At 48.5% G+C, this 27,916-nt stretch overlaps 1 protein-coding gene across 1 annotated transcript; it reads right to left on the bottom strand.

Moving 5' to 3' along the window:
- Positions 1-27,842, bottom strand: Cpa5 (carboxypeptidase A5). The gene is made up of 11 exons (XM_004661120.3): positions 27,694-27,842; positions 25,587-25,668; positions 24,277-24,411; positions 12,722-12,820; positions 9,507-9,608; positions 7,022-7,123; positions 5,885-5,995; positions 5,410-5,500; positions 993-1,192; positions 620-704; positions 1-188 (listed from the first exon to the last, which is right to left on the bottom strand). The coding sequence occupies exons 1-11, from the start codon at positions 27,840-27,842 to the stop codon at positions 1-3; spliced, it is 1,344 nt and encodes a 447-aa protein (XP_004661177.3).
- Positions 27,843-27,916: the final 74 nt, after the last annotated feature.

The following is a 27,916-nucleotide window of genomic DNA, read 5'->3' as shown; positions in this document are numbered from 1 at the left end:
CTAGTAGGGGTGATTCAGCGTGTGTGTCATGATGACCTGTATTGCTATCCACATCTCCTGGGCCGTTGGGATGATCTGCGAGGCTGGCAGCAAGAAACCGTAGCGCCCAGTGTCCCGGAGTTCAAAGCTGAAAGCGTACTTAATGCCATTGTCATAGGCCCAGTCCACGGTAATCCCGCTGGCTACATCTAAACCCGAAGGGCCAACGCACACCAAGAAAGGAAGGAGAAGGATGTGATCACCAGGTTTGCACAGGACTCCTGACTGGGCCAACCCCTACCCCCCAACTTGGCCCTTATCATAGCCATTGCTCTACCCTGCCCATCCTCCACAACCCACCTCTAACCCTGCAAAAAGAAAGAAAGAAAGAAAGAAAGAAAGAAAGAAAGAAAGAAAGAAAGAAAGAAAGAAAGAAAGCTCTTAGAGGCTCCCAGCCTGAGAATCTATCCCCTCAGAAGCCTTTGGAATAAGCCAGACATCAGGATCTATACACGCACACTGCAAAGAGACAGCTGGCCTGGGTATATCCCCAGCCCACCAAAGCCTGGATTGGCTGGCCCAGCCTGGGGAGCAGCTCAAAGTGTGCCAGGTCAACCCCGGGCAAATAAGGCTCACTCACAGAGGGTGTTGCTGATGCTGCCAAAAATGTACTCCATTCCATGGACCTTGTAGAGAGCATCCACGGCATCCTTGGCAAGATTGTACTACAAATGACAGCCAGAGAGTGAGAGACAGGGACTTCCCACCTCCCTTCCCTCACCATACTCTCTGCAGCTCCTGACAAGGGTGAGCTTTGCGGGGAGCGGTCTGTGACCATAGCTCTTAAAAGTCAAATGCACCTTTAGTTTTGATCGCCCATGACAACAGGACGGCTGATTCTCCCTATCACGGGGGTCTCACTACCCTCGGTCTGGATTCTCAACAGTCTGTACCCCTGGGAAGCGGGGCAGGTAAGCCTGGTCCTCCCTCGCACCTCGGGCAGCCAAGCTTACCAGCTCCTCCTGGTTTGAAACAGGTGCAAGAGAGTGGCCATAAGGGTACATGAGCATCTGAGAGTAGCTGTGGATGGAGATCAGAGCCTTGATGTTCCCGTGCCCCGTGATAAAGTCCACAATGGCAGCCACCTCTGGCTCTGACTGAGGCGAGGGCCCGCGATACGTCTCTGAGCAGGGGTTTTTGTTAGAACCATTTCCTGGCAACAAAATAAAACCGCCCCCATGGATTAGAGTTCCCAGAGGTGGCAGTGACCTTGCTAACAAAATACCGTGTGCCCTTTGATAGCTCACAGACTCAGTTTGCAGTCTGGTTGGGATCCTGTGACTATTTCTGACCAATGGAAATGTGAGCAGAAATGATGTGCCCATTCAGATTTGAGGTTGGTAGGAGGAAAGGTGACTTTTTCTTCACCCTCATCTGTCTATGTGGCTAGAAGCAAAATATTCTAGAAAAAGTAGTGTGCTGGTGCTGGATCCCTTGATCCCTTCTGCCACCCCTCGAAGAGAGTGGCCAGTGAGATCTACCCACACTGATTTTTTTTTTTCTATTTTTGGTTCTTCAAGGTAAGGTCTCACTGTAGCCCAGGCTGACCTGGAATTCACTATGTAGTCTCAGGTGGCCTCGAACTCTCTTCTGCCTTCCAAGAGCTGGGATTAAAGGCATGCGCCACCATGCCACAATTTATCTTTCAAGCAAGATAAGCTTTACGTTAAGCTGCATTTGTTACTGCTGCGTACCTTGATCTTATACATCAGAAGAGTGTAGCCACTCTATATTACAGCAACTCCGTAGCCCTTCAGGGAGCATCTGTCCTTGGAGTAAAGTCCTGACCTGCATTTCCATTCAAAAGGCAGGCATGGCCCCAAAGCTTGCATCCAGAGGAAACCTCAGCTCTCTACCCCAACCCCAGCCTCCTCTTCTCAACAGTGACCCTTTGACTGGCCCTTCTTGGGTTCCCTGCAGATCAAGTGCTCGAGCTTTGCCCCAGCCATGACCCCATAGACGTGGGGGAACAGGAAAAGAGAGAACAGATCTCCTTAGTTTTGCCTGAGGCTGGTCTAGGAACCACAGATGCAAGGGGTCTTTTGAGAATTCTTCTAGGAGACCTACTCAGAGGAAAGGACAAAGGCACATTGTGTTTCTTCTTTTGGGGGAGGGGAATTGCTGGGATTGAACCCATGGCCTTGCACTTGCAAGCTAGATAAGTGTTACCATTAAGCTACCCCCCCAGTCCTGTGCTTTCATTTTGATTTCAGAGAGAGAGAGAGAAAGAGGTGGACAGAAAGAGAGAATGGGTGCTCCAGGGCCTCCAGCCACTGCAAACGAACTCCAGACACATGGGCCACCTTGTGCATCTGGTTGACCTGGGTCCTGGGGAAATCAAACCTGGGTCCTTTGGCTTTGTAGGCAAGGGCCTTAACCGCTAAGCCATCTCTCCAGCCCTCATGCTTCCATTTTTAATCCATTTGAATTTGTTTCCAGTTCTTAGTTCCCACTAAATCCTTCTCTTATTCTTCCACTCTTTTTTTTTTTTTTTGAGGTAGAGTTTCACTCTAGTCCAGGCTGACCTGGAATTCACTCTGTAGTCTCAGGGTGGCCTCGAACTTACAGTGATCCTCCTACCTCGGCCTCCAGAGTGCTGGGATTAAAGGCGTGTGCCACCCACACCCAGCCCACTTCCACTGCCCTTGAGCTGTCCTCTTTCCCCAGGGGCCATGTCATATAGTGCTGTACAGGGCTGGTCAGTATTTGTAGGTTATGAACACTTGGGGAAGGAGCCTACCCAGTTCCTTTGTTCCTTTTCTCTCTCTTCCTCCTTCCAGCAATGGCTGCAACCAAGCCTTGTTCAGGGATCTTCCTCCCAACATATGAAGCCTCCTGAGATGCCAAGGGAACCCAGAACCCATCCTGCCCCCAGAGCCTTCAGACAGAAGCAAACTGGTCCTCCCCAAGAGGTCCTCCCCAAGAAGAGGTGAGGGAGGGCACCATGCCAGGACTGGTCTCTGGATGACTCCCAACACAGCGGTTGAGCTAAGGCAATAACAACCCCCCAGACAAAACCTTCCCTGAGTCACCAGCCTGGACAATTGCTATTTCTTGCCACCAGGCAGTTCAGAGACCACTCAATGAATAGGGAGAGAGTTCATCTTGACTGGGTTGGGTGGCCCTAGCCTGGGGCTAGGACCTTTCATGAGAAGGGGACACGGATGAGGAGCAGGGGAAGAGGGCTGGTCTGAGCCAGGCTAGCAGTGGTTCGGTTGTGCCACCTGCTCCAGTTGATGAATGTCAAATAGCAACAGATGAGCAGAGCAGGGGAGGCTGAAAGCTTTGTCTGTATTTGCAGCCCACGCACGGAGAGCTATTCCCCTGCCAATGGCCAGGTGGCCTTGCCCAAATATGGAGAAACACTTCAGGCCATTAGTTCTGGTTTGAGCTAAGCAGAATAAACTAATCTTCCCCTGACCAAATGGGAATTAGCTGCCTGCCTCTCTGACGTTCACCGTCAAGGTCCTCTGAGCCTGTCTGTTTCACAAGTACCTGCTAATGGATTCATTAGCTATTTATTTTTCCTTCTCTAAAAATGTAATTTGTAGCAAGGGGAAGTCTCAGAAAGGACACGGTAAATTATTAAAGCAGTAATCTTTAGGTAGTGGGATTATGGGAGCTTTTTGGCCCCTTTGGGCCTTTTCCCCCATAATTGTTTTTTTTTTTTTTTTTAACTCTGTGTGTGTGTGTGTGTGTGTGTGTGTGTGTGTGTTGAGAGAAAAAGCGACAGAGAGAGGGAGAGAGGAGACATTTTTTTCCTATAGAGAAACACATAAAAGTTATTTTCTCCAAAAGGTAATTTATCTTCCTCTAAGTTAAGCTATCTCTCTACATCTGTGGGCACTGACTGTCCAGGTTCCATGGATACCACCCAGGGTAAGCCTGCTCATCTTGGAGATGCACATGCCTAACTTTACACAGCCCTGATCAATCCTTATAGCAATAATTACACACTCAACCCAGATCCTCAGGCAACTCCCTCCATGTGGCCTTGGGGGCTGTGCCTCCCATACTTTCCTATTGTGAGTAAACTCCAAGAAGCCAGATTTAAGGAGTCACAGACATCCAGATCTAAAATATTCCGTCATTGAGCCGGGGAGATAGCTCCGTGGTTAACTGCGCTTGCTTGCAAAGCTTGCCAGCCTGGGTTCAATTTTGCAGTACCCACATACAAACCAGATGCACGAAGTGGCACACTCAACTGGAGTTTATTTGCAGCAGCTATCGTGCCTATATTCTCTCTCAAATAAATAAATAAGAAATATTTTAAATGTTTCATCATTGATTTAGCCACCAGCTGACAGATTTGCTTGTCAGGAGCAATGCCAATACCCCTGTGGCGCTGACTCCTATCCTTACTGTGGAGAGCAGACACCACATTGGGGGCTTGAGAACTACGTATGCTCTGCGGGCTAAGCTAGCTGGATCCATATCCCACCCACAAAGCTGATACTTTCCTGTGGTCCATAATGCTTTCTCTTTCTGGAACCTTCTAAAGAACTTAGTTTCTCCCATATAGTCCCTGTGCCTCTGACATGTGTTGGGGAGAGACAAATAGAGAAGAATGCCATTGAACTCAGGAGAAAACTATTTTAGCCAATAATGGGTTGGAACAGCCCTGTAAGAATGCACCAGTTTGCCCATCAGCCCACCAGCCCAGGATCACCAAGGGTCAAAAAAGAGATACCAGGCCATTCTGATAAGCATTTGGTTCATTCTATATTTGACCTATTGCTCTGACCTCCTCAGAGGGCAAGGTCTCAGCTCTCAGGGAACACATTTAGGACAGGGGACATGCAGGAGGCACCATGAACTCTGAGTTGTGAAAAGCAGGCGAGAGTACTTTCTACATCCTTGGACCTTTCTCTGCTATGTTTAGGATTTGATCCTTGCAATACATCTCATTTCAATATTTTATTTATTTGAAAGCAGAGGGAGAGAGAATGAATGGGCATGTCAGGGCCTCCAGTCACTGCAAACGAACTCCAAATGCACGTGCCACTTTGTGCATCTGGCTTTGCATGGGTATTGGGGAATCAAACCCAAGCCATCAGGCTTTGCAAGCAAGTACCTTTAACTACTGAGCCATCTCTCCAGCCCAGTACATCTCCTTTCAGCTGAGAGTGCCCTAAAATATCCCCATGATGGCATAGCATATGTATCCACTTGGCATATGTGTAATCCTCTCTCCCTATCCCACAGCCAATCTTAGGTATGCACCTGCCTGTCCCAGACCATGGCTCATATATATTAGCCAATGACTTTGCCTCCCGTGTCATGAGTCAGCATGCTTTGATGCTGTGAGAGAACCTGCTGAGGACCAACAAGTCCACCAGCCTTGTCCCCGGGACCACAAGATTGACGTACCTCCGAAGCCTATCTTCCAGTTCCTGTTGAGGTCCACACCAATGCAGAAGATGCCAGGTCTGCTTGACTTGTTTTTCCTCCACAAGCGATTCTGAGAAAGCCCAGGTCAGGTAGCTTCATACACCAGATCCACTCCCAGCCTAGCTCTTGGAGGGGCGGGTGGGGGAAGGGAAGAACAAAGGGAAGGAACCTCCAGGGCAGACTAGGTTGGCATGGAACTGGGCAAGGGGTATGGGTGCATCAGATACTCTGTGGTTGAAGTAGGAGCTTAGGGAGAGATCTAAGACCAGGCTGTCAATGTCAGCCTCCCTGGGCAGTGGGCAGGAGGTAAAATACGTGAGAGGCCATAGCTAGACTCCTCTCTCTGCTCAGCTAGGCTCTCTGCAGGAAGACCCTGAAGAGGCCAGCTCCAGAGGCCACCAGTGACTCCATCCCCAGGTTGACCTCTGGCTAGGGTTCTCCAGGCAAACCTCACCATGCTGTGGGTAAAAGCAAAACCATCAGGGTTGGTGACAAGCTCTATGAAAATGTCCATGGCTTTCAGTATGTCGGTCAGGACGTGGTCTTTGCCATACGCACTGACAATCTGCAAGAAAGAGTGACAGTGAGAGCTCTGGCTCTTCTCAGAGGTACAGCAGGACATTTACACAGCTGGTGGCTCCAGAAAGAGGTGTCATCGGGTCACCAAGCACATCCCATACGGAACCAAAAGCTTGGATCTTAAACAACCGGAAGGCAAAGGATAGCCCTGGGCTCTGTTATGAGAGGCCAGGACATGTGGTAGTTGTCCATGGGCAGGAGGAGATAAAGTCTCCTCAATTTTTATTAATTTTTTGGTGGGTGGAGGGTTCAAGGTAGAGTCTCACTGTAGCTCAGACTGACCTGAAATTCACTATGCAGTCTCAGGGTGACCTTGAACTCAATAATCCTCCTACCTCTGCCTCCCTGGGATTAAAAGCGTGTGCCACCATGTCCAGCTTAAAAATATTTTATTCATCGTGCTGTAGAGATGGCTTAGCGGTTAAGCGCTTGCCTATGAGGCCTAAGGACCCTGGTTCGAGGCTCAATTCTCCAGGACCCACATTAGCCACATGCACAAGGGGGCGCACGCATCTGGAGTTCTTTTGCAAAGGCTAGAGGCCCTGTCGTGCCCATTCTCTCTCTCACTCGCTCTTTATCTGCCTCTTTCTGTCTCTGTCACTCTCAAATAAATAAATAAGAATGAACAAAAAAATATTTTCTTCATTTATTTGTTTGAGAGACAGAGAGAGAAGAGGCGGGTAGAGTGAGAGAGAAAGAAACACAGAGAGGATGGGTGCACCAGGGCCTCCAGCCACTGCAAACGAACTCCAGATGCAGGCACCACCTTGTGCATCTGGCTTAAGTGGGTATTGGGGAACCAGACCTGGGTCCTTAGGCTTCACAGGTAAGAACCTTAACCACGAAGCCATCTCTCCAACCCAAGTCTCCTGAATTTAAAGGAACTGAGTCTAATATTTTCAAATGAAAGTGCTCTTAAGCTAATCAAGTGGCCTCTCCCCCTCCACCCTCACCGCAATCAGCTCCAGCCCCACCCTCCATGGCTGCCCCTCAGCTGCTGGTACCTACTGACCTTCATGGCAGTCCAGATGCCCGTGGCATGGGTGATCCACTCCCGGGAGTGAATGCCAGTGTCGATCCAAATAGCTGGGCGCTGAGAACCTCCAGTGCTGAACTGGTAGAAAAGAAGCAGGCCCCCAAATACAGATGTGACTAGAGACACCCAGGCTTCCTGGAAACAGGCTCCAAGGTGCACCCTCACACTGTCTGGAATGGCCCCCTATGTCACAGTGGCTTAGTCTAAGAGAAGCTGGGGTGGGGGCGGTGTGCAATTCCTGCGTGGGCACTCGTGAAGTGTATGCGCCCGCGAAGTTCATGCACACATGTTATGTGTGTGTGTGAGGGCTTTGCCTTTTAGTGGAATCTTTGGAGGATAAAGCTAACCACCTAAAGCACAGAATTTCCCAACCTGCCCCCGCCCCCCCAAAAAGAAACAATATTGAGAGTATCTTGACTACCGTTTGTCAAACTTTTTTTAAGACACTTATTTTTATTTATTTATTTATTAGGCACAGAGAGAGGGAGAGAGAGAGAGACAGAGTGAGAATGGGCGCACCAGGGCCTCTAGCCACTGCAGATGAACTCCAGACATGTGCGCCACCTTGATCATCTGGCTTATGTGGGACCTAGAGAATTGAACCTGGGTCCTTAGGCTTCACAGGCAAACGCCTTAGTGGCTGAGCAATCTCTCCAGCCCTGTTTGTCAAACTTTAATGGACACATATGTACAACTCCCCCACCAGCCCACCTAGGGAAAGCTTACTAAAATACAGGTTCAGATCCAGTAGGTCTAGAGAGGGGCCTGAAGTTTGGCTATATACATACACACACACACACATATATATATATACATATGTGTATATATATATATATATATACATATATATATATATATATATATATATATTTGATAGAGAAAGAGGAAAAGAGAGAATGGGTGCGCCACTACAATCGAAACGCCTACGCCCCCTTGTGCATCTGGCTACAGTGGGTCCTGGGGAATCAAACCTGGGTCTCCGCTAAGCCATCCCTCCAGCCCAGCAGGAGTAACATGCAATTCTCTAAGGTGATGCTGGTGAGGCAGGGCAAAGTCAAGTCTTTAGCAACAATGTCTTGAATATTAAAAGAGACACTAGGACAGCGCTCGGTGGAGGATGGAGGTAGAAACCCATGAACTCAAGAGCCTGGTTAGGCGAGGCCAGGTGGTTGTTTAGAAGCATGTAACAGCCAGGTATGGTGGCACGAGCCTTTAATCCCAGCACTTGGGAGGCTGAGGTACGAGCATTGCTGCAAGTTCAAAGTCAGCCTGAGACTACATAGTGAATTCCAGGTCAGCCTGGACTAGAGCAAGACCCTACCTCAAAAAAGAAAAAAAGAAAGAGATGGAGAGAGAGAGAAAGGAAGGTTGGTTTAGGTAAAAGCATCTAGCAGAGCTCTCTGAGAGCCACTGTCTCTCTCTCTCTCTCTTTTAGTTTTTTTGTTTGTTTGTTTTGTTTTGTTGTTGTTTTTCGAGGTAGGGTTTCATTCTTGTCCAGGCCGACCTGGAATTCACTATGTAGTCTCAGGGTGGCCTTGAACTCACAGAGATCCTCCTACCTCTGCCTCCCGAGCGCTGGGATTAAAGGTGTGTGCCACCACGCCCGGCTATTGCAGTGTCTTTCTTTTTCTTTTTTTTTTTTTTATTTGAGAGCGACAGACACAGAGAGAAAGGCAGATAGAGGGAGAGAGAGAGAATGGGCGCGCCAGGGCTTCCAGCCTCTGCAAAAGAACTCCAGACGCGTGCGCCCCCTTGTGCATCTGGCTAACGTGGGACCTGGGGAACCGAGCCTCGAACCGGGGTCCTTAGGCTTCACAGGCAAGCGCTTAACCACTAAGCCATCTCTCCAGCCCAACGCAGTGTCTTTCTTGACTGCTGATGTCAACTGCCCTGCATGGCCCCCACACTGGGCAGGCGCATGCTAAGGGGACTCTGCACTGGGTGCCCGGCTTCCTTCACGACCAAGGATACTACAGCGGTCAAGTTCGTTCCAGCTGGGTTCCAGCAGACTCTGTGACTGGCTAGGAGGTTTCCCCGGAGCCTCAGGCCAATCTGCAGCTGCCTGACCCAGATGACCTCAGTCGTTGTCAAATGAGTCCTCCATGCACCTCTTCTCTCACTCAGTAGACAAAGCAACTCCAACAACAGGAAGAGCACTGACTCACTCACCCACACTCACCTCAAGGCCAAGGTGACAGAGGCCACTCCACGTCCCTGTGTACTTAGTAACCCTCCCACTACTTCCTGCCGGGATTACTGAACTGTCTGTCAAGCTATCCATACCTGCAAGGGTGGGGCCCGGAATGACACAATCTCAAAGCTCCTGGAGGTCACCTGACAGCCAGGGCACAACACACCTGCTCCCTCCCCACGAGTCCCACCCAGCCACCACCACATGAGCTCAGTCTTATGCGAGAGGATCTTACCTTCTGGTCCACCGGATGACACAGTGAGCGCTTACCTTCAGGACAAGAATGGACCGATTTTCAAAGCTTTTGCCAATGTCAATTTTGGAGACGATGTCAGAATGCTCAGTTACAAAGTTGTCGATCCAGCTGTATATCTGAAAGCAATGTAGTCCATCAAGCTGGCAGTTATGTGAGGAGACAGGTGAACCCCAAGATGCCTCTAAATATTTCTCTTGCCCCATCTCACCCTCCTTATTGCTTTCCTACTTCAACTGAGAGTCTGAAAGAGCCCAGATCAAGAATGACAAAACTGGGCTGGAGAGATGGCTTAGCGGTTAAGCGCTTGCCTGTGAAGCCTAAGGACCCCGGTTCGAGGCTCAATTCCCCAGGACCCACGTTAGCCAGATGCACAAGGGGGCGCACGCATCTGAAGTTTGTTTGCAGTGGCTGGAAGCCCTGGCGCGCCCATTCTCTCTCTCTGTCACTCTCAAATAAATAAATAAAAATAAACAAAAAAATTTAAAAAAAAGAATGACAAAACTTAGCGATGGCTCAGAGGTTAAAGCACTTGCCTGGGAAGCCTAAGGACCCAGGTTTGATTGCCCAGGACCCCCATAAGCCAGATGTACATGGTAGCACATGTGTCTGGAATTTGTTTACAGTGGCTGGAAACCCTGGAATGCCCATTCTCTCTCCCTCCCTCTCTCTCTCTCTCTCTCTCTCTCTCTCTCTCTCTTTCTCTCTCACACACACACAAATAAATGAAAAAAAAATTAATTAATTTTAAAAAAGAATGGCAAAATATGACAATACCCTCAGAGCCAAAGGCAATGATTTGTGACTTACTTTGCCTAGGACAACAGCAGGTGCTGAATCTATTCAAATCCCCAAACATGAACCCAGCTATGGGGATACACACTTATATAATCCCAGCCCTCAGGAAGCTGAGGCAGAAAGATCAGGAATTCAAGGCCAGCCTGGGCTATAGAGTGAGTTCAATGCCAGTAAGATCCTGCCTAAAATAATCAGCAAAAATAAATAAATCTGGGGCTGGAGGGACAGTTTAGTGGTTAAGGTGCTTGCCTGCCAAACCTAAGGAGCCAGGTTCAATTCTCCAGATCCCACATAAGCCAGATGCACATGATGGAACATGCTTCTAGAGTTTGTTTGCAGTGGGTGGCTTGTGGGCCTGGCATACCCCTTCTCTCTCTCTCTCTCTCCTTCTCTCTTTCCCTCTGTCTCTAATAAATGAATAAGTAGATAGATAAATAAATAAATTGCTAGACATGTCCTACATGGATCTCTCTGTTGAAAATTCTTTCTCTTACCTTCATACTTTGACCCAACCTAATCCATTCAACAGATTTAATAAACTTTACAGTATTGTTTCATATCTTTGAACCCCTTTTGGACTCTCAATCCCTTGAAGGGAAGGGTTGTGTTATTTGTCTTTGACATTATTAATAACAGTGACAGAAGATATTAATTCATTTTTGTGGTCTTTCAATGTATGTTGATGAATAAATATAAGAAATAAAATTGAGAAACATGATAGAAAGGACAATGTCAATAATGTCATGTCCTTTATAAGCCTGCTGAGATTTGTGCTTTGAGTTTCTTCTGGGGTGGACATTCCTATATCCTCCATGATGAACAAGTGATTATTTCCTCAAACCTGGAAAACACTGTCTGACTGAAAGAGCCTTTAGAAGATGGACTGTGGTTTGCATCATGACCTAAAGATGTTTTGGATATACCAGGACTACACAAGGGCTACCATGGAGCACACTGTTGGCCTAAGATGGAAGTGTTCCTTGGCTACTCTGCCCAGCTGGAGGGGTGGAATTGGAAAATCTGGAGACTGGCAGTCTCTGGTTGTATTGAACTTGAACTGCAGAAGTTTGATGATTGCTTGTTGGCGGTTGAGTTTGCAATGTTCTAGTCTCTCCTTGTTATGCCTTATAACCAGTTGGAAATGTTTAATCTGTATCTTTATATGTTGAAAATATTTACCTTGTTTGATTTTACAGGACTCATTATCTTAAATTGGTCAAGACTGTGGGGACCTTTGAAACGGGGCTGAGTACAATTTACAATGTGTGATGGTTATGAATCTATTGGGGACCAGGGGCCAAATGTGGTAGTTTGAATAGATGACCCCCAAAATACTCAGTGTTAATTAGTTTGTAGGTTGCATCTGCAGCCACCTAGCTGGAGGCGGGGTCACTGGGCAGATCTTAAGGTGTGGTGGTGGGTTGGGATTTCAATCTAAAGATATGTAAAGTGTGCTGTGCTGTGTGGCTTTTGGCTTTTGGCTTTTTCTCTCTTTGCCTGGTCCTTTAGAGGGGGTGGGGAATCTTCTTCTGCCATGATGGCACTTCTCCTGGATCTGTAAGATGCAATAAATCCTCCATAGCTGTGCCTGGTCTGGAAGTTCATCTCAGCGAAGCTGAAGCTGTCTGCTACACTGGCTTTCACAGTGAGCAGGCACTTTCTCTGGCTTGTCAATGCGTCACACTTGCTGCCCCCTCATACCTCCAAGGGCACACCGCTGGGGCCGCAGAGCAAATCTGTAACCCTCTCCCCACATCCCACAGCCAATCTGTGGTGTGTACCTGCGTGTCCCCAGCCATGACTCACATATATTAGCCAGTGACGTTGTCCCTGCCTCCCACGTTATGAGTCAACACGCTTTGACGCTGTGAAAGAACTCACTGAGGATTTAACGAAGTGACTGGACCACCAGCCTCAGCTTACGCTGCCCTGACCTGTGACAGGTGCCCACTTTAGTGTGGTACCCAGAGACCACTGACTCAGCTTGGAACCTGCTTAGGGCTGTTTTGCTGCACTGAATTCCCCTGTACCTGTCTCTTGGCTTCTGCACCTTTTTTTTTTTTAACAGCTCTTAATATTTTTATTGTTATTTATTTGAGAGAGAAAGAAAAACAGGCAGGTAGACAGGTAGGAGAGAATGGGCACCCCAGGGCCTCTAGCTGCTGCAAATGAACTCTGGATGCATGCTTCCCCTTGGGTATCTGGCCTACATGGGCCCAGGGGAATCAACCCTGGGTCCTTTGGCTTTGCAGGCGAATGCCTTAACTGCTAAGCCATCTTAACTTCCTGCCTCCAGACAGACCTGCACCTAATAGCTCTGGGTACCCTCCAAGTTCCATCTCCTATAGTGTCAGCATCCTTCACTGGCGTGTCCTTGGTCCTCAAGACCCCAGGGGCCTCAGAGACACAAGAGCACTGCCTGGTACAGACCTACCTCCTCCAGGGTATGGTAAGAGGAATAGCTGAAGCTGGCTGTGCTGCGCTCCAGTCGGCGGGACTTTGCCATGGTTTCTCTCTCTTCATCTAGCAGCACCTAGAACAGGGGAACACACCTTGGAAAGATAGACCCGGGGCTGGGCCCGGAACCACAAGCACGCACCATGCACTGCGAGCATGCGCCACACAACGGGAAGAAGTAAGGTTGTGCGGTGATTTCCCAAGTGAGCTCGGGACGAGGCCCCTGGAGGGCCAGGCTCTTAGTCTGCCTCTACCACCAGCTCCCTGTGGAACTTTGCTGTGCTCTTATTTTCCTCCATTCATAAAAGGGGATAACAATGTCTGCTAGGCTACCTCCAAGAATAAAATGGGGACAATGGAACACTCGGGAGCCCCAGATTGTTGCTAGAAAATGTTCAGTGCCAGGGATGGGATACCTTCCAGTGAATTGTTGGCCACGGAGGTCCCTGATGCCCCCAAAACATTATAGGCCATTGCCGAGGCCCTTGGTTTCCCACCAGGCATAGATGGTAAGACCCTATTGCTGAAGACTCCCCATGCTTGGGCTGTAAGGCCACTAAGAAACCCTGCTGGAACTGAGCTGATAACTTCCTCATGTAGACCAGCTGACAGAAAGCTGGAAGAAGCCATTCTGCATGCAGTTCAATGGGAGAGAGAGAAATCACCAGTGAAGATACTCCACAGTGGACACTGCAAGCCTTATATTTGGCCAGCCAGGCCAGATGAGCCAACAGGTGCAATAGTGGCACGTCTGTCATGGTGGAAACCAACTGCTCTCTAATTGGCCTGGAGGCCCGCTCCATGGGAGGGAATACATCCCTGATACTGAAAACTTAAAACAGGGGCAGTCACGAGCCCTAGGGGTGTAACGTCTGCTGTTGTCTTGCTACATGTATATACTATGCTTATCAAACTGCCCAGTAAGCACTTCTCTTAATGTCCATACCCTTATATTAAGGCGACTCTCACTTTTGGTAGAGAATCTCCTCTTTTCAGATGACAGTGACCTTGGGATGACTCAGAAGTTATCATGGTGCTCTAAAGAAGTGACCACAGTGCTCAGTATTGCAATATCTCAATCGCACCTTCCAAGGCTCAGTGTCTAATGCGGAAGAGGTGGCGGAAAGAATGTAAGAGCCAAAGGAAAGGTAGGACTCTTTACAACGTGCTCCTCCAGACATGAAATAGCCTGGATATCCATGACCTCACAGTGCCTGACACTACCTACACAAGACCATCATAAGAGGAGGAAAAGATGATGACATCAAAATTAAAAGAGAGACTGATTGAGATGGGGAGGGGATATGATGGAGAGTGGAGTTTTAAAGGGGAAAGTGGGGGGAAGGAGGGTATTACCATGGGATATTTTTTATAATCATGGAAGTTGTTAATAAAAATTTGAAAAAAAAAAAAGAATAAAATGTGATAATGGGTAGGAAGGGTATTGGAGGGGAAATATGCTCATGGTCTATGGCCAGCATTGCTTTTTCCATAGAGATGTATGTACTGTTTAGTCAGGACCCAAGGCTCAAGCTACATGGGGACTGATCACCACTCTGGAAGAGTAGAGGTCTCCTCTGACTCCTAACATCCACTCTAACCTCAGAAGGTGGCCCAGACAGTTGGTATCCAAGCTATTCAGAAATCCAGACATGGACAAAACATCAACGAGCCAATAGCCTTTCACTCCCCATGTTACCCATTTGCCAGACAGAGCCTAAGAGAGCTAAAAGCAATGTCCTTGAGTGCCACTTTGCTATTGACCTTCAAATCTTCTCACAGGCCACAGCAGATGCCTGAGGTGAATTGACTACTCTCTGTTTAGACCACTCTCAACATCCCAGAGTTCTGATTCCAGCTTAGGTCACAGGGAGGCGCAGCGTAGCTCCCGCACTAAGACCCAGGTTGGATCAGCCCCTCTGACCAGCACCCTTGTCAACTCAGAGGTCCCTCTTATGGCAGCTCTGGATCACGAGAGTGGATGATGCCTTGTTTGGAAGCAGTGACTTGGTTTACAAGGAACCTGTAGCCTCATGATCCCACCTGACCTGATCAGACCACCAGATGCTAAGGGCAGGAACTAACTCACAGTGTTCTAGAGATTGGAGAAGCGACAGGACTTGATTGGCAAAGCTAACAAGTGACAGAGATGAGACAAAAACCAGATCTTCTAGTTCCTACTCTTGGGGTCCTTTAGCCCAGCAATCAAAACTGAGGGCCAACAATAATACCATGTACACACAGATATGCCTATCTCTGTGTGCCTACAAATAAATGTAAATATAGAGAAGAAAACCAAGGGTGTGGTGGCGCACACCTTTAATCCCAGCACTCAGGAGGCAGAGGTAGAAGGATCGCCATGAGTTCGAGGCCACCCTGAGACTACATAGTGAATTCCAGGGCAGCCTGAGCTAGAGTGAGACCCTACCTTGAAAAAACAAACAAAAAAAAAAAAAAAGGCGGAGGGGAGGGGTAGAAAAGAAAACCACAAATGTTCAAAATGGTAACAGCTGAAAACTCCATCGTACCATTCTTGCAGTTAAAGTTTTTTAAATAATAATTTTTTTAAAAAGCTGGGCATGGTGGCGCACGCCTTTAATCCCAGCACTCAGGAGGCAGAGGTAGGAGGATCGCTGTGAGTTCAAGGCCACCCTGAGACTACGTAGTGAATTCCAGGTCAGCCTGAGCTAGAGTGAGACCCTACCTCAAAAAACTAAAGTCAAAGTAAAGCTCTCTTGAGTACAGGAAAACAAGACATTAAAATGCCAAAAATAAATGTACCAAAATGTTAATGATGCCTTTTCAAATAGGAAGATTCAAATTTTGAGCACTCTGCCCTTTTCTGTATTTTTACATTTTGGCAACGTGCTGATACTACGTCACTGAGTGAGGACTCTTAAATGAATAAACAATACCAAAACTAAAGCCCTCATGGCCAGTGTGAAATGGCAGCTGCAGTCTTCAATCCTGGGGCTGGAAGTCGGGGTGGGGGGGCCTCCCCACTGCTGCTAAGATGAAGCTGTCTGCCAGTGACTCACTCGTCCCCGAAGGTCCACTTGCTCATTTCTCTCAAGTTCTTAGACTTTAATGTGGGCCTGGAAATCAATATCAGGGCTCACATTATTTTTATGTCTCAGCACTGACTACGTGCTAGGTGACCACAAGTGTCGTGTTTTCAAGCTGGGTAGGCCGGAACTGGAGGTTTCCCACTGGGGCAAAGCTAGGATTACTGGTTCAGTGAGATAAGGCTGGAGGAGGACTGGTCTTCAGGAAGCACTCACAAGCACACCCTGGGAAGCTGTCACTGCAGGAGTGTGTTCTCTTCCCAGCAAATGCACCCGCATCTCAATGGCCCACTGTGACCGACGATGTGTGCCTGCCACTGAAAGATGGTACAACCAGCTGTGGCGAGCAGCTGTGACAAGAACAGCAGCTGTGCCCAGTCTGGCCTGGCCCTTGTTCTAGCCTCACAGAATGAAGTTACGGGGTCCAGAGCTCTAGTGTCCCAAGGTGCCATCAGGGTCTGGGTAGGGTGGTGGAGGGACTGGGAAGGCAGGACCCAAGGACCCAGTTCTTCCAACAAGACCAGGCATAAACTGCAGGAAGTAGCCTTGGTTCCAGAAATCAACTTGGAGGCGAAGGGAAAGCACCAAACTGCAAACTACTTTTCAAGCGAGCTTCCCTCCCTCCCTGCCCCGTGAGTGGATCTGACACCCTCCTATGAGCTGGGAATACTCAATCCACACAGCTGGGCCCCAATTCCAGGAACATTAATCCACACTGGCCTGAAAACTACACAGATGTTTGCTTCCTTGCCCGGGTGAGGGAAGAGAATGCAAGAACCAAGAATGCAGTCTTGCCATGGGCTCAGGATGCCTAATTACAGCCCTGTCAGGCTCCTCAGGGAAAAAAAAAAAAAAGAAAAAAAGAAATAGAACAAGAAACTCAAAAGTAAGCCATTTGCCTCCCTGGAAGCCAATGGCCTGACAGGAGAAAGGAAGACCTTGGTGTGAATTCATTTATGACGGGGAAGGATGGGACATTAAGCAATGATCAGCAGCCCCAGGATGAGAGAGGTGAAGATTCTCCAGGGCTCCAAAGGTAGAGCTGAAGCCTGAAGTGGGTGCATGGGGCTCCCCACAGCCTGGTTCCAACCACAGATCCACATGGGCAGAGCTCATGGGAAGACGGTGGGGACTCCTGTGTGTCCCTCTGGTTTTCTCTCAGAGGCCCCAAAACTGGCTTGTGTAGTCAGCATACACCGGGGAAGGGCTACAGATGTGAAGTCGTTAAATAGAGCCTTTCAGAAGTCAAGGCTGAACCACTGGGCTTCACTGCCCAAGGGCAAAGTTCAAACACCACACAAGCAGCCATCTTGACTACTGAAGAGGCAGGCCAGGTTGTCTCGAATGAGATGCTGATACTGGTACTAACATGTGCCTCAGTATCCCAGTTTCCTCTCATGCAATGGGGGGGGGGTGTCACATAATCATTTACATTAGCATATACTTTAAAGTACGACCATGAAGGTAAGAAGAATACATAGTAAATGCAAACAAGTCTGAGCTCTCCAGAACTGCTAGGGGCTCCAGGGGCCTATTACGGCTCATTTTAAGGCAGAAGTAGGAAATCTGGACTCTACCAGGGTGAACATGGCACACGTTTCTGCTCATACCCCCCACTCTTTCTCTCTCTAACCAACCCCCCCGCCGTCTTCCTTTTTGCTTTCTTTTCAAAATAACTTAAGTTAATCATGGAAGTTGTTAATAAAAAAAAAAAGTTTTAAAAAATAGTTTAAATTATGTAATAAGCAAAGAGAAAAAAAGAATGGGCACACCAGGACCTCTTTCAACTGCAAATGCATGTGCCACTTTGTGCATCTGGCTTTATGTGGATACTGGAAAATCGAACCCTGGCTTTACAAGCAAGAGCCTTTAATTGCTGAGTCACTTCCCCAGCCCACCTTTTTGCCTTAAAAAAAAAGTGTGTGGGGGGGTCTTACTATGTAGCCAACCTGAAACTTGCCATTGTCCTGCCTCTATCTCCAGAGTGCTAGGGTTACAGGTGGGCACACCATGCCCAACCCACCACTGGCATTCAAATACATGAGCATGATTGGACTTACGTGTCTTCCTTAAAAATTATTTATTTATTTATTTATTTATTTGAGAAATAGGTAGAGAAAGAGAGAATGGGCATTCCACGGCCTCTAGCCACTGCAAATGAACTCCAGACGCATGTTGTCATCTGGCTTATGTGTGTCCTGGGGAATCGAACCTGGGTGCTTAGGCTCTGCAGGCAAGTGCCTTATCTGCTGAGCCATCTCTCCAGCCCAAGACTTGCATATTTTGAAGGACTCATGTGGCTCCTTATTGCCCATGGGCAATAAGGAGGCAAAGATGAAATTGGGAAGAGCCGTTAGGAAGCTACTGGAATAGAGAAAAAGAGCCAGATATGGTGAGCATTCCCCTGGTCCCAACACTAGGGAGGTTGAGGCAGGAGGATCTTGAGTTTTAGTGAGACCCAGGAGAGGAAATTGAGACTGGAATAACCCATCTGGGGGACAACGGTGCTTGTCCCAGGGTGGTAGCTTGGGATAAACTCCAAGGAATTTGCTGCTGGGTTGGATGTGGAGGCTGAGAGTCAAGAACAGCTCCATGGGCTGGAGAGATGGCTTAGTGGTTAGGGCACTTGCCTGGGAAGCCTAAGAATGCTTGTTCAAACCTCCAGGTCCCACATATAGCCAGATGCAAAGGGGCACACTCATCTGGAATTTGTTCTCAGTAGCTGAAAGGCACGCCCATTCTCTCTCTCTCTCTCTCTCTCCCTCTCAAAAGCAAATAAATAAGTAAAATAAACTTTAAGAAAAAAAAAAACCTCCAAATTTCACACGTGAGTGCCATTTCCTGAGCTCACAGAGGCTGCGGAAGAGCAGGTGGTCGCTGGCGTGCTTGGTTTGGACTTGTGGTTCGCGCTGGCCATCAGGCACCCAGTGGAGACCGTGGAGAGGTGCCGCAGTACCTGGAAGACGCTGGCTGGAGATGTAAGAAGTGAGTCATGAGGAGATAAAGAGCTTTAGCGCCGTGATCCTGGATTAGGGTGTCCAGAAGCAAAGAGCTGCAAACAGAGTCATGGACCATGGAGCAGCCAAAGAGCTAGGGACAGCCAGTGTCCAGCGAGCCCAGAACAGAGACATGACTCAGGCCAGTACTGCATCAGCACATGAACACGGACCACTAGCCACTGAAGTGGCCTCAGCATTTCTCATCTCATGGTCGAGAAGTGAGGGCCAGACTGCCTGCCAGAGGAAATGGATGGACACTGAGAGTATCTGATGAAGTCAATATATTTAGATGTTTTGCTCTAGGGTCTAGAGAGATGGCTTAATGGTTAATGCGCCTGCTTGGGAAGCCTAAGGACCCAGGTTCGAGTCCCCAGCACCCACATAAGCCAGATGCACAAGGTGATGCATGCGTCTGGAGTTCATTTGCAGTGGCTGGAGGCCATGGCATGGCCATTCTCTATTGCCTCTTTCTCTCTCCCTCTTTCTCTCTAAATAAATAAATAAAAGTTTTGCTCTAAAGAGAAGCAGAGAAATGCAGTGATAACTGGACTGGAGAAAGGAGGGTTTCAGGAGGATTTCTTATTTCAGATGGGGTAAATAACTCCCTATTTGTATGCTGATCGGCATGATTCAGTAGAGAGGGGAAATTGGCGAAGCAATATTCATACTAAATTGTATTCCGCTCTAGATGGTCGGAGCATGGGTGATTTTTGTTTTCTTCATATGCTTTTCCCCCATTTTCCAAATTATCTAACATGAATATTTATTAATTTTGTAATCAGAAAAAAAAAAAGCCATTAAAATCCACAGCACTGATTGCTCAAGTGAAGCTTCTCCATGGTGACTCATCCTAGGGAGAGAGAGAGAGAAAAAAAAATCCACCAAAAGATTGGAAAGAACGAAGAGGTGCGGAAAAATTAAATGCAAATAGAGCTCCCTCGGAATCTGATCATTTCTTGCCTTGGCCCATTGCAATTTCCTCACCACCCTCCTGTCTGTCAGTCTCACACCAGCCCTGTCCCCCCAACTCAGGACTCTCACTGTCAGAATGACTTCTCCCACCGTGTCCCCTCCCTCGCCCCCCCCCCAAAATGCTAATCTGATCATGTCCAAGCACCTCTCCACACACACCCCTGTCCAGTTTAGGGGATAAAATCCGGGCCGAAGATGCCCTTGGCCAGGGGGACCAGCCTCATCACCAATCAGGGTAGGGGGGCATCTTTCCTGCCCAAGCCCCCCCCCTTCCCTGCTTTTCAGCCACTTGGTAATTACCACCTTCCCAGACGGGCAAGGAGAAGCTCCTCTTGTACCCGCTCCCATAGCAACGTGCTCTCACTCCATCAGAGCATTCATCCACTCCACTGTAATCACCCATTTACTCCCCTCCCTCCTCCAGCAACGCCCCCCCCCCCAACCACCGCCACACTCCCTTGGATACAGGCCTAGATTTATTATTTATTTATTTAAATCTCTGGGTTCCCAGCAACCTGCCTACTTACTGCTCAACACACAGTAGGCATCTCTGCGTCTTTGGGAGGAATTAAGGGAGATCCATTGCTGCTCTCTAAGCACACAAAGATCCCGGGAGGGTGGGGGGAGGCAAAAGGAAGTGGACCCATGTCCCCTTGCTCAGAAATTTTCCTAGTCTTTGGACAAAGTCAAAGCCAGCAAGCGTGCACCTCCTCAGCCTAGTTCTTGATGACGCTCCTTTTCCTTTTCCCTTTTGCATGCATTTGATTTCACCAGCACCGTCATAGCCTGGCTGAGCAGCAGGGGCATAAAGACTGCTTAGGAGAACGGGGTCTGGATCCAGAGGGGGAGGGGCCGGGGAGACAAAGACCAACGTGTCATTGAAGACCCTCTGCACATGCCAGTCCTGAACCGACCAACAGAGCAATTCATCCGGGGGACAATTACTGATGGCTCAGTGTGTAAGGGACACTGTGCGGTGTGGAGCTGGGCCCCGAGGAGAGAAAAAAAAAAAAATCAGGCCTGTGTGGATCTGACATTAAGCCCAGTAGACAAGGACCTGAGTGTGTGCAAAACCTTCCCAGTCCTGTCGGCGCCTCTGAGTGGGTCCTCTCTAGGACCCCCTCTTCCCCCCCTTCCACTGTCAACCACAAATCAAACCAGGAACAACAGCCTCTCCCCCACCCCTGGCGCCCTCGAAACCACAGAGTGACCTCAAGGATGGCAGTTGGGCCTTGATGTTTTGCAGGCGACTCTTGGAAATCCTGCCTGCCCAGCTTAGGGCTCAGAGTTCAGGACATTTGCCTGGGAAGGAGTGCACCCCCTCCTCCTTCCATCCCCACCTCCCACACCCCCAAGGAGTTCAGGCCTGGAGACCTCAGAAGAGGACATCTCCAGAGGGGCCAGTCAGGGAGGCTCACAAGTGACCTTGTGTGTGGGTGGGGGGCGACCGTCTCTGACATGCAGAAATCAACCAAGTACCCCCCACCCCAAGATCTCTGAGTATCTGTTTGCCAAATGCTGCGGGATTCCCAGAGCAGGCTCAGCAGAAGCAAGGAAATGCAAACTTCAAAATAGAGGCATGGGCTAAAAATGAGAATTCGATTCTATTTCTTTTGATGTGGTAGCCTCTTTTGTCTGTGGGAGCTTCCCCATTTTTGTTTGTGGGGGATTTAATTAGAGAAACATCCCACCCCCACATGTTGAGCGGGGGTTGGGGGGGGAACAGATGTGCCTGATGAGGGATAAAGGACTTTGAATGGGCCCACTGCCCCAGCCTGTGCTTGCCTGGGAAAGGAATGCTGCGTAATTCGCTGATCCTTTGGCATGTGGTGTCAAGTGTGTGTGCTCTGGGTGGCTCCATGTTCCCACACTCAGAGTCCTGACGGGAGATTAGGGCTAAACAGCATGGCAGGGAAGGAATTTGGGTGCATACAAATCCGCAGGTACATAAAGTAGCAACAGAATCCTCACAAGGAAGCAGCCTGGGTGGCTGGCTTCACTGCTCAGGGCCACCCAAAAGACATTGTGCTGCCAACACCTTTCTGGGCTTCTTCGTGATGCCCTTGAAGACTAGATGAATGAATTTCTTTTTTTCATGGTGTTCATACACTTATATTAATGCTACTCTCACTTTTGGTAGAGAATCTTCTCTTTTCAAATGGCAATGACCTTGGGACGACTCAGAAAGTATCATGGTGCTGGAAAGAAGTGACAGGAGTGCTCAGCACTGCAATATCTCTATCACACCTTCCAAGGCTCAGAGTCTAATGTGGAAGAGGTGGCGGAAAGAATGTAAGAGCCAATGGAAGGGTAGGACTCCTTACAACGTGCTCCCTCCAGACACAAAATGACCTGGATATCCATGACCGCACAGTGCCTGACACTACCTACACAAGACCATCATAAGAGGAGGGAAAGATCATGACATCAAAATAAAAGAGAGACTGATTGAGATGGGGAGGGGATATGATGGAGAGTGGAGTTTCAAAGGGGAAAGTGGGGGGAGGGAGGGTATCACCATGAGATATTTTTTATAATCATGGAAGTTGTTAATAAAAGTTTGAAAAAAACAAAGTCACTGGGGAGGTGCAAAGCCAAGTGGCGACAGGAAGGATGGGACGCAGACCAATGGGTGACTGTGATCTACCTTCTGCCAGGTTTGTAGCCCTTCTCCCGGGATGATAGGGAAAATCCTGCCTGGGGAGACATGCTGCCCAGAGAGTCCAGGCAGTGCAGAGAGTGTGGCAGGGCATAACGAGGACCACACTGGCTTCTCCCCAACCCCCTCTCCCCCGACACACACACATACATAGGGAATTGCCCTGGTATTGCATGGCTGGAACTCAATAGGCACAGGAGGAAGCTGTCCAAAAAAAAAAAAAAGGTACAGGAAGGTTCTGGAGAGATGGCTCAGCCCTTAAAGGTGCTTACTTGTGAAGTCTGATGGCCTGGGTTTGATTGCCCAGTACCCACATGAAGCCAGACGCACAAAGTGGCGCATGTGTCTGGAGTTTGTTTGCAGTAGCAGGAGGCCCTGACATACCCATGCTCATATTCTCTCTCTTTTTACTTCTTTCTGTCTCTCAAATAGATCAATAAGGCCAGCTGTGTGGCACATGCAGGTAGGATATTGTTGAAGAGGCGGAGGCAGGAGGATCAGGAGTTCAAATAGATCAATAATTTAAAAAAAAAAAAAGCAAAGGAAGGGTTGGAGAGATGGATCAGTAGTTAAGGTACTTGCCTGTAAAGTCTGACCACCCAAGTTCAATTCTCCAGTACCCAGGGAAAGCCAGACACGCAGAGTGGGGCATGTGATTGGAGTTCATTTGTAGTGGATGGAGGTCCTGGTGCACTCATTTTTTTCTTTCTTTCTTTCTTTTCTTTCTTTCTCTCTTTTTTTTTTCTTTCTTTCTCTCTCTCTCTCTCCCAAGCATGGTGGCACACACCTTTAATCCCAGCACTCAGTCGGCAGATGGAGGAGGATTGCTGTGGGTTCGAGGCCCGCCTCCGAGCTCTGTCCTTCTCATCTTTATTTTTATTTATTTGTTTGTTTGTTTTTTGCTGTTAGCTGCAAACTTCTCTACACAAGGATGGATCCACAGCTGTCCCACTGTGAGTTCTCACTCCCTGGCCCCACAAATGAACCTTATCCAAACTTCAAATGGTCTCTGAGAAATCATTTTTGTTTTGTGAGACAGTCTCATATAGCCCAGGCTAGCCCTTAAAAAAACTTCATATGTCACCAAAGATGACCTTGAACTTACGATCCTCCTGCCTCTACCTCCCTAGTACTGGGATTATGGGCATCACAGGCAAGGACCACCATACCCAATTTATTTTTAATTTAATTTTTATTGCCAACTTCCATAATTATAAACAATAAACTATGATAATTCCCTCCCCCTCTCTTTCCCCTTCACAACTCTACTCTCCATTGTATCTCCTCCCCCTCTCAATCAGTCTCTCTCTTTATGTCATCTTTTCCTCCTATTATGAGGGTCTTGTGCACCATACCCAATTTTTTTTTTGTTAATTTTCATTTATTTATTTGAGAGTGACAGTCAGAGAGAAAGAGGCAGAGAGAGAGAGAGAGAATGGGCACGCCAGGGCCTCTAGCCGCTGCAAACAAACTCCAGACGCGTGCGCCCCCTTGTGCATCTGGCTAACGTGGGTCCTGGGGAATCGAGCCTCGAACCGGGGTCCTTAGGCTTCGTAGGCAAGTGCTCAACCGCTAAGCCATCTCTCCAGCCCCACCATACCCAATTTTATGCAGTGCTTGGGATCCAACGTGAGGCTCTGTGCATGCTAGGCAAACACTCTACCAACTGAGCAACCTCCCCAGCCCTAGACACGCACAATTGGATCCCTTCCATGAAATACTGACAAACAGACATCCAAGAGCAAAATGGCTGCTTTTAGCCTGAGTATCTTTTTTCCCTCCATGCTGGGAATTTGGAAAGTGAGACCCTTACCACAGTACCAGAGTAAGGCCTCACCTGAACGTCCTTTATCATGACGCTGTAAGCAAGTCCGTGAGACTTCAGGTAAGCTTTGACATCGTTCAGTTCAGAGAAGGGGACTCTCATGTCCACAGGGAGGCTGGGTCTGGCTGGGCCCCGCCAGAAGTCCACCTTGTTCCCCAAGGAAAGAAGCGCAGACATGTTTATTACTCGTCTTCATTCAGTCTGTACATACCCTGGAGGGCCAGGTGACTTTCTTCCATACTTAAAAGTTATCCACTTCTGGGCTGGACAGATGGCTTAGCGGTTAAGCGCTTGCCTGTGAAGCCTAAGGACCCCGGTTCGAGGCTCAGTTCCCCGGGACCCACGTTGGCCAGATGCTTAAGGGGGCACAAGAGTCTGGGGTTCATTTGCAGTGGCTGGAGGCCCTGGCGCACCCATCCTCTCTCTCTCTCTCTCTCTCTGACTCTTTCTCTCTCTGTCTGTTGCTCTCAAATAAATAAATAAAAATGAACAAAAATATTTTTTTTAAAGTTATCCACTTCTATAATGAAAACCCTAAGGTGTGCAAAAAGACATAAACCAAATCCCCACATGGCCAAGGTTTTGTCCCAGCTTCCTGATACCTTTGTCTTCAAGCCTCACCCAGATGAGACTGGGAGGCATTGCTGCTCCCCAGAGTCCCCAAAAGAAGCAGAAAGGACATATGACGGAGCCCACGTTCTATGCCTGTTTATATATTTGTGAACTGGAGACGGAGACGCAAAACACATTACACTCCTTAATGATAGGGACACCCAGACGAATAGAAGCAAGAGCTTTGGGCCACATCCAGAAATCACTGGGTGTTTTACAAGCCCTCAAAACAAAACCCTTCTATTATAATTGTCAAAGAAAATGTTCTTCATTATGAAAACCTGTAGCAGACAAATGTTCTTGGAAACAAATATTCGGACTGACAGGGACAAACCCAAATACAATGCAAGTGTGCCAAGCTAAGCCGTGGCGATTGGGAAGCAGATGTGTCCAGTCCCCGTACTAAGTGACATGGCAGCTTCCCATGTGGCTTGCAGGACACTCCGGCTGTTTTCAGAGTGTGCTCAGCAGCCCCCGTCCATGACAGAGGGGACAGCCAAGCGAGGCACAGCCTACCAGAGCCACCCAACTTCATGGCCAAGTATCCCTGACATGTGGCAACAGAGCCACATTTGAATTTCCTAGAGTTTAGTGATCGTTTCCAGAAATCTGAGGAAGGAAGGTTTGTGGCTGTAGATAGTAAGGGTCAGGGCAGGGAAAGAAGGTACAGACTGTGACAGTAGTGTCCCCAGGCCCTGAGCGATCCTCACCTTCTGGGGTTTTAGGGCCTCCAGATCCCGGAGAAGCGACAGCTGCTTTTCATCTTTGGCCAGAACTCGAAGAACCTGATCTCTGTAAAAACACAGGGAGTTGGGAGGAAGCTGCGATTGGCCTCTTGGAAGTCATTTCACCTCTCAGTCCAGAGCTGGGGGGAGAGGGGTCTCTCCACTCCCGAGGCCTGGAACTACAGAGTGAGTGTCAGGTCAGCCTGGGCTAGAGTGAAACCCTACCTCAGGAAAAAAAAAAAATCAAAAAATAAGATGGAGCCAAGCGTGATGGTGCAGCCTTTAATCCCAGCACTTGGGAGGCAGAGGTAGGAGGATCACCGTGAGTTCGAGGCTACCCTGAGACTCCATAGTGAGGCTCAACCATCTGAAGGGACTGAACAAAGCTTGTCAGAGATATGTACAAACCTAAAGGAAAAGGTCAGGGGCTGGAGAGGTGGCTTAGAAGTTAAGGCCTTTGCCTGCAAAGCCAAAGGACCCAGGTTCTATTCCCCAGGACCCACGTAAGCCAGATGCACAAGGTGGCACATACATCTGGAGTTCCTTTGCAGTGGCTGGAGGCCCTGGCACGTCCATTCTCTCTCTCTCTCTCTCTCTCTCTCTCTCTCTCTCTCTCTCTCTCTCTCTCTGCCTCTTTGTCTCTGACTCTCTCAAATAGATAAATAAAATAGTAAAAACAAAAGGGGGGGCTGGGTGTGGTGGCACACATCTTTAATCCCAGCACTCAGAAGGCAGAGGTAGGAGGATCACCATGAGTTCAAGGCCACCCTGAGACTACATAGTGAATTCCAGGTCAGCCTGGGCTGCAGTGAAACCCTACCTTGAAAAACCAATAAATAAATAAATAAATAAAATGAATAAAATGGGAATGGAAGGTGTGGTGGCGCATGCGTTTAATCCCAGCAATTGGGAAGCAGAGGTAGGAGGATCACCATGAGTTCAAGGCCACCCTGACACTACATAGTGAATTCCAGGTCAGCCTGGGCTTGAGCGAGACCCTACCTTGAAAGAAAAAAAAAAAAAAAAAAAGATGGTAGGGCTGAAAAGATGGCTCAGTGATTAAAGGTACTTGCTTGCAAAGCCTGATGGGGCCTGGATTCTATTCTCCAGCCACCTGCATAAAGCCAGATGCACAAAGTGGCACATATGTTTGGAGTTAATCTGCAGCAGCTAAAGACCCTGGTGTGCCCATTTTCATTATCTATCTAAGCAGACACACATATCTGCTTGCAAATAAATAAATAAAAATATGTTTCAATAAGATGGAGGAGGCAAGAAAGATCACTTGTCAGTTAATGTGCTTGCTGGCAAACCCAAAGGACCCAGGTTTGATTCCCCAGTACCCATGTAAAGCCAGATGCTCAAGGTGATGCATATGGCTGCAGTGTGTTTGCAGAGGTTAGAAGCTCTGACACACTCATTCTCTATCTGCCTCTCTCTTTCTCTCTCTCCCTCAAATCAATATTTTAAAAAAATGAGACCTGGGTATGGTGGCACATGTCTTTAATCCCAGCACTTGGGAGGCAGAGGTGGGAGACTTGCCTTTGAGTTCCAGGCCAGCCTGGAACTACAGAGTGAGTGTCAGGTCAGCCTGGGCTAGAGTGAAACCCTACCTCAGGAAAAAAAAAAAAAAATCAAAAAATAAGATGGAGCCAAGCGTGATGGTGCAGCCTTTAATCCCAGCACTTGGGAGGCAGAGGTAGGAGGATCACCGTGAGTTCGAGGCCACCCTGAGACTCCATAGTGAATTTCAGGTCAGTCTGGGCTAGAGTGAGACCCTACCTCAACCCCCCCCCCAAAAAAAAACGGTTGCAATGTGATTTTAGGGGATTCTTGGAGCCCTGAAAACTCAACCTTGAACTCCAGATGAGGAACTCTAAATTTGGAGTCAGACAATGACTGAGCCAAGTTCCAGAGAGCCTGCAGTGAGCTCTGGATGAGGACTGAAGCCCTGACTTCTCTGCCTTGGTCTGGTCCCAGCAGAACAGAAAGACAGACAGACAGACACACTCACTCATCCGTACTATCAGGACACACACTCTCTCTCTCACTCACAGCTGGTCTTCCTTCCCACCAAGCGACAGCAACTCACCCTGTGAAATTCATCTGGCCCCAAGCTGTAGCCAGGATCAAGCAGAAGGCCAGGATCATCCGTCTGTCCCCAGGGGACAGCGCAGGTCCCATTCCTCCTCCTAGGGCACCCTGAATACTTCTTCCTCCAGGTGAGCTGCAAGGGTGCATCTCATGCCAGGGCATGAGCCAGGTTTCAGGACGGCACAGCACCTAAAGGCCAATATGTCTGGCCTGAGAATAGA

This window comes from Jaculus jaculus, chromosome 10 (assembly GCF_020740685.1).
Source record: "Jaculus jaculus isolate mJacJac1 chromosome 10, mJacJac1.mat.Y.cur, whole genome shotgun sequence".
Taxonomy (NCBI): domain Eukaryota; kingdom Metazoa; phylum Chordata; class Mammalia; order Rodentia; family Dipodidae; genus Jaculus; species Jaculus jaculus.
Note: the sequence above shows the minus strand (reverse complement) of the source record. Positions and strands in the feature narration are given on the sequence as shown.

Excerpts from the sequence above, each read along its gene's own strand:
- Cpa5 (XM_004661120.3), bottom strand. The coding sequence starts at position 27,842 with ATGCACCCTTGCAGCTCACCTGGAGGAAGAAGTATTCAGGGTGCCCTA. Across the intron at positions 12,821-24,276 it reads TCATGATAAAGGACGTTCAG|GTGCTGCTAGATGAAGAGAG; the intron begins GTGAGGCCTTAC and ends CCCCTGTTCTAG. Across the intron at positions 9,609-12,721 it reads CTTACCATACCCTGGAGGAG|ATATACAGCTGGATCGACAA; the intron begins GTAGGTCTGTAC and ends CATTGCTTTCAG.